At 41.2% G+C, this 18,468-nt stretch overlaps 1 protein-coding gene across 28 annotated transcripts in view; it reads right to left on the reverse strand.

Moving 5' to 3' along the window:
* The window catches only part of Abi2 (abl interactor 2), an 86,615-nt gene that overhangs the window by 57,774 nt on the left and 10,373 nt on the right, over positions 1-18,468 (reverse strand). For all 28 annotated transcript variants that reach the window (XM_037210371.1, XM_037210360.1, XM_037210370.1 and 25 more), the window contains exon 2: positions 2,342-2,509. In XM_037210371.1, coding sequence (XP_037066266.1) covers positions 2,342-2,509 — 168 coding nt within the window. The remainder of the gene's footprint in view (positions 1-2,341; positions 2,510-18,468) is intronic.

Below are 18,468 nucleotides of genomic sequence, written 5' to 3' on the forward strand. Positions count from 1 at the left end.
AGGACTTCTGGAAAGAACTCAGGGTTAGAATATGGCGTGGGAGGAGATGTCTTTGAGACATTGAGGGAGTCTAACATACAGACTGGAGGAGAGGTAACAAGCCACGTGGCAGAACATAGATTAATAGAAACAGGTTAACTTAAGTTATAAGAGCTAGTTGGAAACAAACCTAAGCTAAAAGCCAACCTTTCATAATTAATAAGCCTCCTTGTAATTGTCTGGAGGCTGGCAGTCCAAAGAAAGTCTGACAATAAAGACTAGCTACACACACACACACACACACACACACACACACACACACACACACACACACACACACTCAAAGAAAAGCCCACCAGAGTTAAAATTAGAAAAATAACTACCTTTTTATCCCTTCATGACTCAAGTCCTTTATCTGCATTCTGTCCTTCCTTATCACATAATTCTATCCTTTCCTGTTCTCCTTTATAAACAGAGCTTTCATAAGGAAAACTTTAACTTCAAGTTTCATGTAAAGGTATTTTTATATGGGATGCTAGTCTCTAAACTTCCTGTTCTACAAATACGGCTGGCAGATAAATTCTCGTAAACATGAAACCTGGGCTAAGTGGGAGTTTAACTCGCTAATAAAGTGGCTGTCTAGCATGCTCAAGTTCTAAGTTCAATTCCCAACACCACTGTGGTGGTTTGAATAGAAATGGCCCCACAGGCTCATACCTGAATACTTGTTCATTAAAGAGTGGCCTTGTTGGAATAGGTTTGGCCTTGTTAGAGGAAGTGTTCCTGGAGTGGACTTTGAGGTTTCAAAAATGCTTAAGCCAGGCCCAAAGGCTTCTTTGCCTGCTGCCTATAGATCTAGATATTGAATTCTCAGCTATTCTCCAGCACCAAGTCTGCCTGCATGCCACCATGCTTCCTGCCATAGTAACAATAGACTAAAACTCTGAACTATAAGCCAGCCCCAATTAAATACTTTCCTTTGTAAGAATTACCGGAGTTGGAGCAAAGGGAACACTCCTCCACTGTTGGTGGGAATGTAAACTTGTACAACCACTGTGGAAATCAGTATGGCGGTTTCTCAGAAAATTAGGAATCGAACTACCTCAAGACCCAGCCATCCCACTCTTGGGCATATACCCAAAGAATGCTGATACATACCATAAAGATACATGCTCAGCTATGTTCATAGCAGCACTATTTGTAATAGCCAGAACCTGGAAACAACCTAGATGCCCATCAACGGAAGAATGGATGAAAAAAATGTGGTACATATACACAATGGAGTACTACTCAGCAGAGAAAAACAATGAAAGCATGAAATTTGCAGGCAAATGGATGGAACTAGAAAAAATCATCCTGAGTGAGGTAACCCAAACCCAAAAAGACAGTTATGGTATGTACTCACTCATTGGTGGATTCTAGATATAAAATGAACAATCAGACCACAACCCATAGAACCATAGAGGCTATATATACAGCATGGAGGTCCCTAGGACGACTGTGGAATATAATAAATTTCAGTTTTACTCAATTATTGAAAAAAAATAGCCAAATGAATGGAAACACATGAACTATGAACCAAAGGCTGAGGGGCTCCCAGCTGGATCAGGCCCTCTGAATAGTTGAGACAGTTGATTGGCTTGATCAGTTTGGGAGGCATCTAGGCAGTGGGACCAAGTCCTGTGCTCATTGCATGAGTTGGCTGTTTGAAACCAGGAACTTATGCAGGGACACTTGGCTTAGTCTGGGAGGAAGGACTGACCTGCCTGGACTGAGTCTACCAAGTTGATCACAGTCCTCGGGGAGGACTTGTCCTGGAGGAGGTGGGAATGGAGGGTGGCTGGGGGTAAGGGGAGGGTGTGGGAGGGGGAAGAATAGGGGAACCCATGGCTGATATGTAGAACTGAATGGTATTGTAAAATAAAAAATATATATTGCTGAAAAAAAAAAAAAAGAATTACCTGAGTCATGGTATTGTTCACAGCAATAGAACAATAGTTAAGACAGCCACCAAAAAAGGGTTAAAAAAGCCTGACATGAGAAAACTTTAAATTAGCCACCAAGCTTATAAGTCTTTACTTGAAAAGCAGTAAAAACACACAAAACCTGTCAAAAGACTTTTTCTTTACAAAAAAAAAAAGATAATTTTTCACTTTAGGAGTGATTATGTTACCACAGCAACTGAGTTCTAATAAAATCCATCAAATTTACTTTCCTATCAAACTATAAAAATGACATCACAAAAAGAATCATAAAAAAAATGCAATATTAAGTTTGTATTTTCCAAATGGTACATGCACATTAACTTGCATAACAAAGGCAGTGTTGCTCACAGGCAAACAGAAAAGTAACATGGTCTCACTTGTGAAATATGGTTGATTGAAGATTCCATCCTCCGTAACTGGGATGCCTGGATATCCAGCATCTGCAGGACATTGTTGGCCAAGGTGTTTATCAGATACGCAACACTTGCTAAGGATTGGGTGGTGTAGGCTTTGGTTTCTTCTAGGGCTCGCTGCTTATCTGATGACTAGGGAGGGAAAAAAAACAGTGACTATTAATTTAACAGAAATTTATTTCTAGCAAACTAACTTACTCATCTGAATCCTTCTGTTACTGAACTTACATCAAGTCAAAAATATTTTGAAAACCATTGTTACGCAAATCCAAAACGAAATGATTCAATGAATTCTCTGATATTTCAAGTTAACTATACATCTTTGTATAAGTACAAATAAAATCTTGAGGCTATTATTTAAAATCTAAGTTCTGATGGCTACTTTGAGCAATGACAGTATATACATACCTTTCCAATTTAATTACTTAGGCAACATTGATATGAATGTACAAAGTCTACTTACTTATTCTACTTTTCTGAATCTTGATTTTCTTGCATTCTCACACATAAACTGTCTCATCAAAGTATCAATAATGATAAATAAAATGGCTGATAATAAAAATAAATGTTGCTGTGGGCAGGATGTATTGGTGCACATCTTTAATCCTAGCACTTGGGAGGCAGAAGGGGGATGTCTGAGTTCGAGGCCAGCCTGGTCTACAGAGTGAGTTCCAGAAAAGCCAGGGAACACAGAAAAATCCCATTAAAAAAGAAAAAGAGCACCGGGCGGTGGTGGCGCACGCCTTTAATCCCAGCACTCGGGAGGCAGAGCCAGGTGGATCTCTGTGAGTTCGAGGCCAGCCTGGGCTACCAAGTGAGTCCCAGGAAAGGCGCAAAGCTACACAGAGAAACCCTGTCTCGAAAAAAAAAAAAAAAAAGAAAGAAAGAAAGAAAAAAGCTGCTGTGGTCATGGTTATTTACAGCAATAAAAACCCTAAGACACCCATCATGACTTAAAAAAAAAAACTACAAAAATTTATGTATAGAGGAACTGTACTTCAAAACAGTAAATACTATAGATGATGAAAAACCCCCAGTCTACATCATACTCTGGCTGTTTTTTTTTTTTTATTATTGTTATTTTGGATTCCCTATAAAATTTAAGAGTATTTCTAGTTCTGTGATAGATACCATTGGTATTTTATCCATTGAATCTGTAGATTGCTTTAGACAGTGATAACATTTTAATAATATTCTTCTAATCCAAGAGCTCACTGGCCAAAACCTATCTGAAAAGGTAAGATTATTTTTCAGTGAGAAGACTCTGTCTCAAGTCAGTAAGGTAGAAATCAAAAGAAGAAGATACCCAACATCTTCCATCAGCATCCATATGCACAAACACACAAGTGCAAATACCTCTCCAAACTCACATGAATGCACTACACACATACATATAACACACACATATATTCACATAACACAAATACACAAGTATATACATACACACAAATTCCACATACATAAGCATACCAGACATACAACACACATATGAAGTGCACCCATACACATATGCATACACCAACACAAAACACACATAATACACCACACATACACAACATACATATGCAAAACATATACATATGCATATACCACACATACACCACACCAACACACACACATACATACAGCACATGAACACACAAAAAAATTCAAACAACAAAAAAAAAAACAATTTTTACTTTTAAAATTTAAAAGTAGCTAGGAGTAGTATTCATGCCTTTAATCCCAGAATTCTGTAGGCAGAGGCAGGAGGATCTCTGTGAGTTCAAGGCCAGCCTGGTCTACAGAGCAAGTTCCAGGGCAGTCAGGGCTACAGGGAGACCCTATCTACACACACACACACACACATACACACACACACACACACACACACACACACACACACGGAAGGGAGGGGGAGAGAGGGGAAGAAAAAATGATTGTGGTTTTGGGGTGCACTGCTCTGGCACACGTATGGAGGTCAGAGGACACTTGTGGTAGTCAGGTCTCGCTTTCCACCAGCAGGTCCCAGGGATCAAGCTCAGGTTATCAAACTTGGGGGCAAGTGTTTTTACCACTGAGCCATCTCACTAGCCCCTAAAAACAAGTTTCTCTCCTTCCTCAGCTATTACTTCCAGGCACTGGACTGAAAATATTTTATCTCTTAAAATTCTCCTAATCCACATTTCTGTTTACATGAAATATTACTTGGTACATTATATGACCTTAATATATCTGTAACTCATTCTTACCTTCCTATAAGGCTGTCTTCCACTTGTGTTGATAAGATCACTATTCTCTCATCTTGAATACTTCCCAACTCTGCATCACCCGACTATCCACCTGCCAAGACTTCCAGTCTATCCAGGTTTCTCTTTAGGGGCATACTGGCGACATAGTACCCTAGTTATCTCTTGCCAATAGTTCTGTACTAATTTCCAGGACAGAACATAAAGTCTTAAACATGGTACAAAAGTTTCATCTTTCCAAACCAGCTGAAACCTCCATATCTTCCTGTTACCCACTTAAATATAAACCATTTACAGCTTTCCCTAATAAGACACACAAGTTACTTCTCATGCAACCTTACTGGGTCTTCACTTATAGAAAAATCAGTTTTATGATTTTATGAAAAATCTCAAAATATGGATCAGACTTCCCTTCCTTTGTCTCCTTCACCTGAAGTTTTTGCCAACGTTCTATGCCCTGTCTGGATTTCAAGGAACACTTTTCTGACTAACACTTATGAACCTTCACAGCAATTTATTCCAGGCTAACATAACACAATAATAGATGCATGTTTCACTGCCCAGACGCACATATCCCATAACATACCCTGAGGCAGGTGGTAACCTGACACATCTTTGCATATTACTTGTGAGTCACCATAGTTCTTTTCTATTACTCTTTTTCTGTTTTGTTGTTGTTGCTGTTTGCAGTGATGGAGATCAAATTGACATGCTAAACATGTGCTGGACTGCTGTGCTTACCCCAAGCCTCACCCAGCATCTCTTTAATGGGTAATGTACAAGTTCATTTTCCTACCATTCTAATGGTTGATATTTTTCAACAGAATGTATTAAGTATTATATTCTTTCTGTGGCAGTGAGACAGAATTATGCTTCCCCCCTAGAAAATGACAGCCACAAGAATGAAGCATTTAACCGAGACTTCTAAGACTTGTCCTTCTCACAAAGCACTGTCCTCTACAGTCATAGAGAGAGCTAAGCCCTAAGAATGGGGAACTGGGCACAGGCTGGATGTTCACTGATCCTGCAGCTAACCAGATGCCAGATGCCTGCTCAGCCCAGCAGGAACTCACATGGCCTATTTCCATCACCTGATGAGGGGGAAAGAAAGAAGAAAACTGGGCCTCCAGAGGCTGACACCATCTAAATGACTTACTGTGTACTCAATAAGGGGGACAATTAAACTTGCATCTCAATTTGATGTAATACTAGAGGAATACAAAATACAAATAAGAATCCCACACACCCTCTGAAGACACTCAACTGCAGTATTATTACACTTGTTTCTTACTGTTATTTACCTCACTGATTTATTTCTACTAAACAGGACAGCAGACTTAGTAGAAAAATTAGGGTGTAGATGACTCAGGAGGTATAAGAAAATAGAACCTGAAAAGCAAGAATAGGCAGTGGTGGCACACGCCTTTAATCCCAGCACTCGGGAGGCAGAGGCAGGCAGATCTCTGTGAGTTTGAGACCAGCCTGGTCTACAGAAAGAGTTCCAGGACAGGCTCCAAAGTTACACAGAGAAACCCTGTCTTGAAAAAACAAAACAAAACAAAACAAAAAAAAAAAGCAAGAATAGGAATACATAAAAGGGAATTCTCTGCACAATGTTCCTTAAGACTTTGGGACTAAGACATCTGGACAAGACCGCTCAGAAACTAATAAGCCTGATCAGCTGAGTCCCAGGAAACCTGAACTGTTTCCCCTCCATAAGAGTTACAGAGAGCTCCAAGGACACAGCTTTCATGAGTCATCATCCAGGCAGGGGTGGAGTTTTTGCTGATGCTACTGCCCTTGAGCCATCTCTGTTCCTCTAAGTGACCTCTCATTCATATTCATTACATCTTTAAACAAATAAATAAATGAATAAATAAGCAGGCTGGAGAAGCGACTCAGTGGTTAAAGACACTTGCTGATCTTGCAGAGAAGTCAGCTTTAGTTCCCAGCACCCACACTGAGCAGCTCACAAGTGCCTATAACTCCAGCTCCATAGGATCCAAGGACCTCTTCTGGCCTCCACAGACAAGTGTACAAATACAAATACACACACATGCACGCGCGCGCGCGCACACGCGCACACACACACACACACACACACACACACACACACACACACACGCTAATTCAGTAAAGTAGCAGGATACAAAGTTAACTCATAATAGCCTTCCTATATACAAATGACAAACAGACTGAGAAAGAATCAGGGAAACAACACTTTTCACAGTAGATGTGATGGCTATTCTTGGTTGTCAACTTAACTACATATGGAATGAACTATAATCCAGAATGGAGGGCATACCCTTGAGAGATTATTTTTGCTTAAGTGAATTCACTTCTGGTCTGGACCACTGAGGCAGAATGCACACATCTTTGATCTGGATCTTGAGGTGGGAAGACACAACTCTAATCTGGGCCACATCTTCTGCTGGAAGCCTATATAAGAACATGGAAGAAGGGAGCTTTTGCTCTCTGCCTGCTTACTCTTGCCTCACTATCAAGTCCATTCTGGCATTAGAGACTACTTCAGAATTCCAGAATCTATTGACCAGCTGAGACAATTCGCCTCATGGATTGAGCAACCACTGGATTTTTGGACTTTCCAGTCATAGCCCATCATTGTTGGATTAGTTGGACTGCAGCCTGTGATTCTAATAAATTCCCTTTGTGTGTGTGTGAAGAGATTCATTTTGTAAGTTCTGCCACTCTAGAGAATCCTAACTACTACAATAGCCAAATGTCTCGAAAACAAAATTTAGAATAACTAAGCAAGTAAAGACCTGTGTAATAAAAACTTAAAGACCACTTAAGGAAGAAGCTGGAGAAGCCACCAGAAGATAGAAAGATGCCCCATTCTTATGGTTGGTAGAGTTAATATTGTGAAAAGACCATTCTACCAAAACCATCTACAGATTCAGTGCTATCTGCACCAAATGTCCAACACAATTCTACACAAAACTGAAAAAAAAAAATCCTGAAGTTCATATGGAAACAAAAAACCCAGAATAACTAAAAATTTAACAATAAAAAAAAAAAAAACTGCTGATCACCATTACTGATTTTAAGCTATATTACAAGGGTATAGTAATAAAAACAGTATGGCATTCCATAACAAGACACACTGCTCGACTGAACAGAGCTGAAGACCTGAACACAAGACTACACACCTATGCTTCACCTTTTTTTTTTAAATATATAAACAAAGAAACCATACACACTGGAAGAGACAGCAGCAGCAGCATCAAATAGTGCTGGCCAAACTAAACAGTCACATGTAGAAGAATTAAAACAGATTCAAATCTATCACCTGCACAAAATTCAACTCCAAATGGATTAAGGACCTTAACAAAGACCTGACACCCTAACTCTGCTAGAAGAGAAATTAGGGAATACTCTCAAACCCACTGGCCCAGGAAAGACTTTCTGAACAATAGAAGAGAAATTAGGGAACAAACTCAATCTCACTGGTATGGTGATATTTTATTTGTACTGAAATGTGATTTTATTTGTATGTTAATAAATAAAGTTGCCTGGGTGTCAGAGCTAATAGCAAGCCATAGCAAGAGCCGGGCAGTGGTGGCGCATACCTTTAATCCCGATCACATGACAGGCAGATCTCTGTGTGTTCAAGGATACAGCCAGCATGGAGACACACGCCTTTAATCTCAATACCAACCATAGAAGACCTGGACAGGCAGTGACGAGGAGGTCATGTGGTTGGGTTTACAACCAATGAGAAGGCAGAACAGAAAGTCAATAAAAAGACAATACACAGGAAGTAGGTCTCTTTCTGAGGGGAAGGACAGCAGCAGCAGGAAGGGTAAGAAGGTGGTTTTAAGTCTCAGCTCTCAGCTACTGCTCTGACGTCTTGGGCTTTTAACTCTGTATTTGGCTCTGTGTTTCTTATTTAATAGACCGTTACATCTACACACTGGCCCAGGAAAGACTCTGAACAATAGAAGAGAAATTAGGGAACACACTCAAATTCACTGGCCCAAGAAAGACTTTCTGAACAAGACCCCTAGAGCATAAGCATTAAAATCAACAATAAATGGGACTTCATAAAACTGAAAAGCTTCTGTACAGCAAAGGACACCATCATTCAAGAGGCAGCCCACAGAATGGGGAAAATGTCTTTGTCAATTATACATCTGAAAAAGGGGTTAGTATCTAGAACAGTGGTTCTCAACCTGTAGGCTACCAAATAAAACTCCCACTAGGAATGGGTGGGGTTTCGGTTGTTTTTTATTGTTGTCTTTCTGAGTTGTTGGTCAAGAGTCCTATAGCACCCCCCAAACATTCCAGACTATTGACCAATGTCATTGGTTACCTTCTACAACCTGACAGTATGGCCCTACTGCTGAAGACACTACATACTTATGTCATAAACCGTGGAAAAATCGAGCTGGGACTCAATGGGAAGCTTCGCTCCTACTGACTGGTGGTCATGGTGCCACTAGAAGACTAACAGGGAAACGCAGTCATCATCAGTCTCACCCAGCTACAAACCCTGAGAGCTCTAATAGCAACCTGCCTGAAAGATATGCCTACCAGTGCAATAGTGGTACTATGTTAAGAGAATAAACAATCTTTTTTAAACTGGATTTAAGGTGTACTCCCTGAACCCATACATGACACTGTTAATAAGTGTCAGAAACTAAGACTAAACATAAATAGGTCATGAGCCCTATGGGAAAGCCTACTACACCATCATCCTGTTAAGTCAGCATAGCAATAAACAACTCCTAATGACATATGGCTATACCCACAGATCAGTGCACCACTAAACCCTCACAGAAGCTCCTTCTGCAGTAGAGAGAGACAGCCCCCCCCCCAAGTGGACAATGTGCAGAAAGCAACAGACTTTGGAGCACTCAACCCTAAACGGGATGTCTTCATCACATCCCTCCTCTCAGGCTCAATGGGAAAGAGGAGGCAGAAAGACTGTAAGAGCCAGAAGGGGTGGGCAACAGACTATGACAACATGCACAAGACCTGCACAAAATCCTAACTTAAAGAAGGGGAAGTGGGGGCTGGAGAGATGGCTCAGAGGTTAAGAGCACTGGCTGCTCTTCCAAAGGTCCTGAGTTCAATTCCCACATGGTGGCTCACAACCATCTGTTGTGAGATCTGGTGCCCTCTTCTGGCCTGCAGCCATACATGCAGGTAGAACACTATATGCATAATAAAGAAATAAATCTTTAAAAAAAGAAGAAGAAGAAGGGGAAGTGGGCACCAATCCCCACCCCTGCCCAGAAGCTATTTGTGATGGACAGTTGCTGGACAGAGAACACCGGTTCTTCTTTAATGGAGTGGAACTGGGTCTATCAACTCTGCTGAGGCAGACGCCGTGCTCAGAAATTGTTGGCTGACACTAATGGTCTCCACGTCATTGCTGTTTTCTGTTTTTAACAGAGAGAAAGAATGTGAAGCTGTGTGGGTAGGGAGATGGGGGAGCACCTGGGAGGAGTTGAAGGGAAAGAATATAATCAAAATGTATGAAATTCTCAAAAACAAAAACACTAAAATAAGAGGAGTGTAAACAAAGATTTTTTTTCTTCAAAGATTAGAGTACGTACATAGCAAATGTAATAAAATGAATTATGCAGGAATATAAATGAATATTTCCTCCAACCTATGTCTTGTTAGGTCTCCTCTTCTGCTTCCAGGTTATACCAAGAGATGCACTGCTCTATTAATGTCTAAATGTTAAAACAATTTCATTCTCAAATATTAAAAGGAATCCCTTTTGTTTGGCATCTTGGTACACAGCTGTAATCTGAGCACTAGGGAAACAGGCAGGACAGCAAGTTTGAGGATAGACAGACAGACAGACAGAGAGATATATTGAGAGAGAGTGATCTGAGTGGGAAAAATGAGCTCAACTTAACATCATAACTTCAATTACTCTACATCTCTAATCCTGACCCCAACTGGCAGTTCTATAAAATTTCCTTTACTATGATGCTAACCTTTTTCTCCTGGTCTCCACCATTTCGTTTTGCTGCTTCTAGTTTTTACTCCTCTCTTCTAGGACGAGAGGTGCATGACAAAGAACAACAGTACGAGTGCTGACGGAAGAGTGCATGGTCTTTCTGTAGTGTGCCTGTGTTCTGGAAAGCTGGCCTCAGAACGCCACAATGTTGACCCTTGACCTTCTCTTCTAGAGAGCTTTCTACGTGCACCTCAGGGAGCCTTCTTAACTGAGTGCTCCATGCTCTGGCTAACATGCCATACTCTGAATCTTAGTTTAGAAGGCACCAACCACACACTTGTCTTCTGGTAGGACCAGCTTCCTTCAACAAGCAGTTTTCTTAGGCAAGACTGTTATTTAAAAAAAAAAAAAGTTAGGGTAGAAAATAAATTAGTTACAAAACTTCTGAATTGCAAAGACAGGATAATGAAATATTTTCTCTAAATCTGCCAAATACAGATAGACTGGATATTGTAAATGCAATTCTCACCTGATAATTGTTCTTTTATACACACACACACACACACACACACACACACACACACACGTATAGTTTTACTATATATAACAAGAACTATATATAATAATTAGAGTTAAAACCTTTCCTTTTTATTTAGACAAAAGGGGAGAAATGTTGTGGGATACACACTGTGTGATGATCTATTGCTCTGACTGATTTAATAAAGAGCTGAACAGCCAATGGCTAGCCAGGAGGTATAGGCGGGACTTCTGGGCAAAGAGAGAGGAAGTAGAAGAAGAAATCTAGGCGCAAGAGAGACACGCCAACTGGGGGGGGGGGTCAGACATACAGAATGAAAGGTAAAAAGCCACATGGTAAAATGCAGATTAATATAAACAGGTTAATCTAAGTTATAAGAGAAGAGCTAGATGGGACAAGCTGAAGCTATAGGCCAAGGTTTCATAATTTGTAAGTCTTCCTGTCATTATTTGGGAGCTGGCTGGTGGGACTGACAAAGACTATACACACATGTATCCACATACACATGTGCCCACACCACACACATACAGAGAGAGAGAACAACCCACTTCTATTTCCAATTACCTCCTAAGCCTAAGGTATGAGGTCAGCATTTTTGCTCCTCTACGCTCTAGAGGAAGAGGGTCCTAACACTACAGCCCCCCCCCACTCCCCTAATTGTCCTTAACCTTCAGACTTTTCTCAGGCAAAGATCAGAAAAGTTTCCTTGGCCCGTTTTCCAGGACCCCTAGTTCAGACACAGGTCGGGTTCTATCGAGAATTCTCTCAAACACTGACAGCACAAGCAGTCCTTGAGTAGGAAGCCACCAAATGGGTGAAGTCTCAATGTTCCTATTAATAGAACGTACCAATTTCTAGGACTCATTTCCTCTTGTCTGTCTGTCTGACTGACTGATTTTCTTTCTCAGACAGGGTCTCCTATAGCCCCAGATGGCTAGGAACTCTCTATCTAGACCAGGTTGGCCTTGAACTCTGCCTGTTCTGCCCAGTGCTGGGAATAAAGGTGTGTGCCATCATGTGGAACCCAGGACCGAGTCTGTGATTTTTGTCTTCACTGACTTTTTTTTATTAAGGAGAGGACTTCCAGAATAAGAGCGTGACAGGGTGAGTGAACCAAGTCCAAATCGGACTCCATGACAGAGAGAAACCCTGGAAGAGCACTGAAGACCACAAAGGAGGTAACGGCAGCTGACACAGACACGTGACAGCACAAAGGAGCAGGCACTTCCCTAAGTCATTGCTCATCTTGGTGTTTGCCAAGTGTCCAACTTGGTTAGTACTCAATCACTTCAGGAGGTGTTTCTTCCTTCTCTAAACCTTCATTTCACTTTTATTTCAAGTGACCAAGTACAGCAGGCTGGAGATGTCCAAACTACAATATGAAGAAAAAATTAGCCTGCCTGGGAAACAACACTGAAGTCCTTGGAATACCCCGCCTGATAACAATGTTAACATACAACTGAGGCCTAGGACCAGAGTTTTCTCCAACCTTGTAGATTTAGTCAACACCTACTTTTACTCAATAAGCCATGCTTCTGTGAATAACAAAGAAACTGTTCCAGACTGAAGAAACAACAACTAAAGGAGACCATCATGTATAAAGTGTTCTGACCGCATGTATGCATGCAGTCCAGAAGAGGGCACCAGATCTCATTACAGATGGTTGTGAGCCACCATGTGGTTGCTGGGAATTGAACTCAGGACCTTTTTGGAAGAGCAGCCAGTGCTCTTAACCTCTCTCCAGCCCCCTTAAACTGGATTCTTTGTATACAATGTTTTGGGGGACAAATGGCAAAATCTGAATGGAGATCTGAGAATTAGATAATGAAAATAAATCAGTATTATTTCTCGATTTTGATGGCTGTTTGTGACTAGGTAGGATAATGTTCTTATCGGTAGGGAAAAAACTAATCAAGTATCCAGAAGCAATGACATTCCCAAATGGCTTGGGGAGGGGTGCCTTGTTATATTAAACAAATTATTCAGATCTAAAATGAGGGGTAATAATGACATGTCACTAGAGAAGCATCAGATGCTTCTTATGCAGAGACCTCACAGAAATAACATAACAAGAGGACTTTCGGATGTATCAGTCCACCATGGAGGGAAGGGATGGGACATCAGGTCACAGTACCGTGGCCAAGACAGACAGACAGACAGACAGACAGACAGAATGCCTAAACTCTCACTCTTTCTCCTCCCTTCTCCCCTTTTATGCCACGCAGGCCACAACCTATGGGGAGGTCTTCCCCTCTAGAGTTCTATGGGAACACCCTCACAGACACATCCAAAGTACTTCTCAACCCAATCAAATTGATAAGATTTACCATCTTGGGAAAGGACTATGCGGGCAATTTCTGCTTGAGTTTGTGAACCTAGAACTTCTCTAAGAAATAAAGCCTAGGGCCTAGAGAGATGGCTCCGTGGTGAAGAGCACTTGCTGCTCTTGTGGAGATGACAGCAGAAACATAGCAGCTCACAGCATCTCTAACTCCAGTTCCAGGGGATGTGACACCCTCTTCTAGCTCTGAGGACACCAGGCACGCATGTGGTACACGCACGCACGCACACATGCACGCACGCACAAAAAACACTCACACATGTAAAATAATGATGTTTTTAATAAAAGAAAGCCTATCAAAAAATAAAGGCCAAGGGTAGTAGCTCATGCCTGAAATCCTAGCACCTGAAATTCAGAAACAGTCAGATGTGAATTCAAGACCAGCCTGCCTGGTCTACATAGTGAGTTGCAGACCAACCAGGACTACATAGTAAGAAGCAGTCTCAAAAAACATAAACTAGCCAGGTGGCAGTGGTGCATGCCTTTAATCCCAGCACCCAGGAGGCAGAGCCAGGCGGATCTCTGTGACTTCGAGGCCAGCCTGGTCTACAGAGTGAGATCCAAGACAGGCACCAAAACTACACAGAGAAACCCTGTCTTAAAAAAACAAAAACAAAAAACAAAGAAAAAAATCAAAAAAGCATAAACTTAAAAAAAAAAAAAATAAATTCTATACTTTGTCCAGGTAGGGTAATACCAAAATACTATTTTTTTTTAATTTAGGTAAATTTTCCATTAACTTAAGAATTCACTGTCATTTAAAAAAAATAGTTTATAAACCCTACTGTGTGTGTGTGTGTGTGTGTGTGTGTGTGTGTGTGTGTGTCTGTCTGTCTGTCTGTCTGTCTGATACAGGATTCTTAGTAAGCACCCCTGGCTGGCCTGTCACTCACTCTCTAGACCAGGCTGGCCTTTAATCCGAGCAGTACAGGGATGTGACAGCACACCTGGCTGCTTCATTCCATTTTATTGTTTGTTTGGTTTTGGTTTCTCGAGACAGGGTTTCTCTGTGCAGTCCTGGCTGTCCTGTAACTCTGTGTAGACCAGGCTGGCCTCAAACTTGGAGATCCTCCTACCTCTGCCTCCCGAGTGCTGAGATTAAAGGCATGCGCCACCACCCAGCAACTCATGGTTTTTACTATCGCATCTGAAGATGATTGTCTCTTGTGTACTACATAAAACAGCAACTGAGTTTTAAAGAACTTGTGTTTAATGAGACTATCACTCATCCAGAATGAGTAAGATTAAAAGCATGAAACGACATTTATTTTAACACAAGATAGTGGTTGTAAATATTTTTTTCTTTCTAATCATTAATACTTCGTGTTAGTATTTGATAATCTGGTTAGTAACCAAATTCTATCCAAAAATAGCCTATATTTAATTTCCTTAACATAAATGCCAGGCCTTAAACAAAATGCAAACCAAGAACTTATTATCAAGTCCTAATAACTAATCAAGCAACCACCATTTCCAAATTTGAAATATAGTAGTTACATTAGTCACAATCATCCCTATATTCGAATCTCTTGATGTGTTTTCTGATTCTTGAGGCAAGCAGAACGTTCTGCCACAAGCCTGATGTGCTGACGACACTGTTCCTGTCACAGCTGCCGCCCTTCCCTGACACCAGAACATGACTTCGCCTTCCAGCATGCTCAACGTGGCCTGAGGACCAGCAGCTCTCCAGGAATCCTGAACACTGGTGTGCCATCTAAACCACATCACTGAAGCCAAACCAATACATCCCCCTTTGGTAATTATTCATTCTATTGGTTCTCGTGACATTAACTTTGTATATAATTTTATTATTTATACATAGTTCATAATCATACCTATTAAAACATCACAACTGTACGTATGTAAGGAGAGCAAAAATCTAGAAACAGGACATCAGCACCACAGAATTTAAAAAGAACTAAAAACACTGTACATTTATAGTCAGTGACTTTTAACTTCCTTTTGAAAAAAAGTAGTGACTATGTTACTATATTACTTTTCTAGATCTTAAGCTAAGGAACTAAATTTCTTTCGAAGAACCTAGTCTGCTCTTCTAGCCTGAGGACACAGTTTCTGAAGAGGAATCACTGCTCAGCACCACCTCCCGGCAGGGGCTTGCAGTCACACATGTTGGCTGCAGGCAGAGGCCCACACCCTGTCTACTTTCCCATTCAGATGGGTTTCTGTAGGTTCCTCATGCTCCTAACAGTGCATCTACTGAAAGTCTTCAATAGATAAGTAAAGGAGATAAATAACAGTAAGAGAGAAGGAGAGAGGGAGAGAGAAAGAAAAGAGAGAGAGAGAAAGAGAGAGAGAGAGAGAGAGAAAGCTCATGTTAGTTCAACTTCACTAATTCAAATTTTACAACAAAGGCTCTTCACAGGAATCAAAGCCAAAATAAACTAAGCTGCTGGCCATGAACTAGTCACTACTGAATTCTCAGCAGGGAAACACACTTAAGGACATTTTTGTTGTGTGTGTGTGTGTGTTTTTTTTTTTTTTTTTTTTTTGGTTTTTGTCCTTTTTTCTTTCTCTCTCTCTCCTCCCTTCCTTCCTTCCTTCCTTCCTCCCTCCCTCCCTCCCTCCCTCCCTCCCTCCCTCCCTCCCTCCCTCCCTCCCTCCCTCCCTCCCTCCCTCCCTCCCTCCCTCCCTCCCTCCCTCCCTCCCTCTCTCTCTCTCTCTCTCTCTCTCTCTCTCTCTCTCTCTCTCTCGACAGGGTTTCTCTTTGTAGCCCTGGCTGTCCTGGAACTCACTCTGTAGACCAGACTGGCCTTGAACTCAGAACCACCTGCCTCTGACTCCTGAGTGCTGGGACTAAATGCATGCATGAGCCACCACACCCAGCTTAACGAAATTTTTAAATGAAAATATTATATATATAAAATAGTGTTAAGATGATTTTTAGTGTTAATCAAACAAAAAAATTACTGTAGAAGCAGAATGAACAAGCAAAACAATATAATTCCTCTCCTCAGAACTTCAGTCTAGCAGAGTCAAAAGTAACTAAGTTTACTTACCTAATTTTCTAAAATGGAAGTATCTCCCCTGCTAACTTCCAGGGAGCTATAGATAACTCAAATATTTGAAAAGCATCCACTAAAGCACAAGCCTTGCACTAGCTAATATAAATGAAATGAACTCTAAAACACCAACCATGTATGAAACACTAGTCTCAGTTCCGTGGACTATGTCGCTGTTAAATACTTGGGAAAATATGAACTTCCTTTTTTCCTTAGCACAAATCTATACACTATTCAAATTTATAAAACTAAGTTATTTTACTCACCTAAGAATTTTTCCATTCTTTGCTAGAAAAGACTCAATTTATTGATTTAGCAAATAATTTGTGGCACTATATCAGGTTCTGGAAATGAAGAAGATACAAATAAACAAACAAGTCAATCCCTGCCCTCACTGACAAGAAGGAAAGCAGACAAATGGACAAACAGTGTCTGCAACATGGTGATATGCACAAAACACGACACCACACTGTGGAGAGAAAAGTGGACACGAAGGGGAGAGTCAGCGAGGGAGTGGATGGCAGTCATGAAACCATCCCGAGAGCATGCGCACAAAGCGGAGGCCTGGGGGCAGAAAGGACACACACCGACCTGGGGTAGGGGGGAGGAAGCCAGGGGCTGGGGAGATGGCTCCATCAGTCAAGTGCTTGCCACATAAGCATGAGGTCCTGAGCTGGAACCCCGGAACATGCTAGGCACAGTAGCATGGGCTTGTAAACCCAGAGCTGGGGGCTGAAAGAAGCAGGGTTTGCTGGACAACCAGCCTGTCATAATTGGTAACCAAGACCAAAGAGAAGCTGACTCAGACAAGGACAGCTCTGTGGGGAGGGGACCCGAAGCTGACCTCTGGCAAGCATCTGCATGGATGCACGTATACCAAAGGTAATAGGAGATGAGGGCAAGGCGCCATACCATTTGTGGTTTGTGGGCTTTTTTTCCTTTGGAAACGTCTTTTTGAGCTTCACTGATACATAATTAATAAAAGTTGTATATACTTTAAAGAATACATGGTTTCAAGGTACATCAACACTGAACAACAGCAGCAGCATTCGGCAGTTGAGCACTCACCTAGCATAGACCCGAGTCCAAGCTCACCAAAAGAACCACACAGGTATACCAAGATAATCTGATCAACAGACAGTAAGTGACCATCACAGCTTAACTCACACATCCATCATGTCACACAGTACCTATGGAGGAGGCACTTAAGATCTGGTCTTGATCACTTTCAAGTATATACTATACATCATTAACTATAGTATTTTATCACTGACCTAACACAGTACATCAGATCTCCCAAACACATTCACTTGATAGCCTGATGTCCTGATCCCTGACACCACCCACAGCAACCGCCTTTTTTACTAAATAACATTCCTCTGTAAATACGCATTTACATCACTTTTTTATCCACTCATTTGTTGGACACTTGTTCCCACCTCTAGACTGATGAAAATTATGCTCAAATGAACATGTGAGTGCAGATACTCTATAAAATATTGTTCATTTATCAGAGGAAGGTCCAGAAGTGAGATATACACCCAAAGGTGGGACAACTAGGTCACAATATTGTCCTAGCTTTCATTTTCTGAAAAATTTCCATGTCGCTTTATATAGTGGCTTTAACAACTCACATCCGCACCAAGAATTCTCTTTTCTCCACATCTTGTTTAGATGTGAAGTCTCACTGTCTACTTTTGGTTTGCACTTCCCTAACAATTATCTGTGCAGGATTCCTTCCATCGACCTGTTTCTCACATGTTTGTCGTCTTTAGTAATCGTCTATTCAAGTCTGTAATAGTCAACAGTAACTGTGACCTTGACAGAAACACCCAATATACAGGCTTCTGGGAAATTCTGGGAGGGATGATTTTATTAATTATGTGAGAATAAAAATGCATCTTAACTGTGGGAACACTATTCCCTGGGCAGGGAATCCTGGACAGCATAAAATGGAGAGAGTAAGCAAGCAGTACAGCATGCATTAATCACTGTCTGCTGCCCGAGGGTGGAGGCAGCATGATCA

Source organism: Peromyscus leucopus, chromosome 13 (assembly GCF_004664715.2).
Source record: "Peromyscus leucopus breed LL Stock chromosome 13, UCI_PerLeu_2.1, whole genome shotgun sequence".
Lineage (NCBI taxonomy): Eukaryota > Metazoa > Chordata > Mammalia > Rodentia > Cricetidae > Peromyscus > Peromyscus leucopus.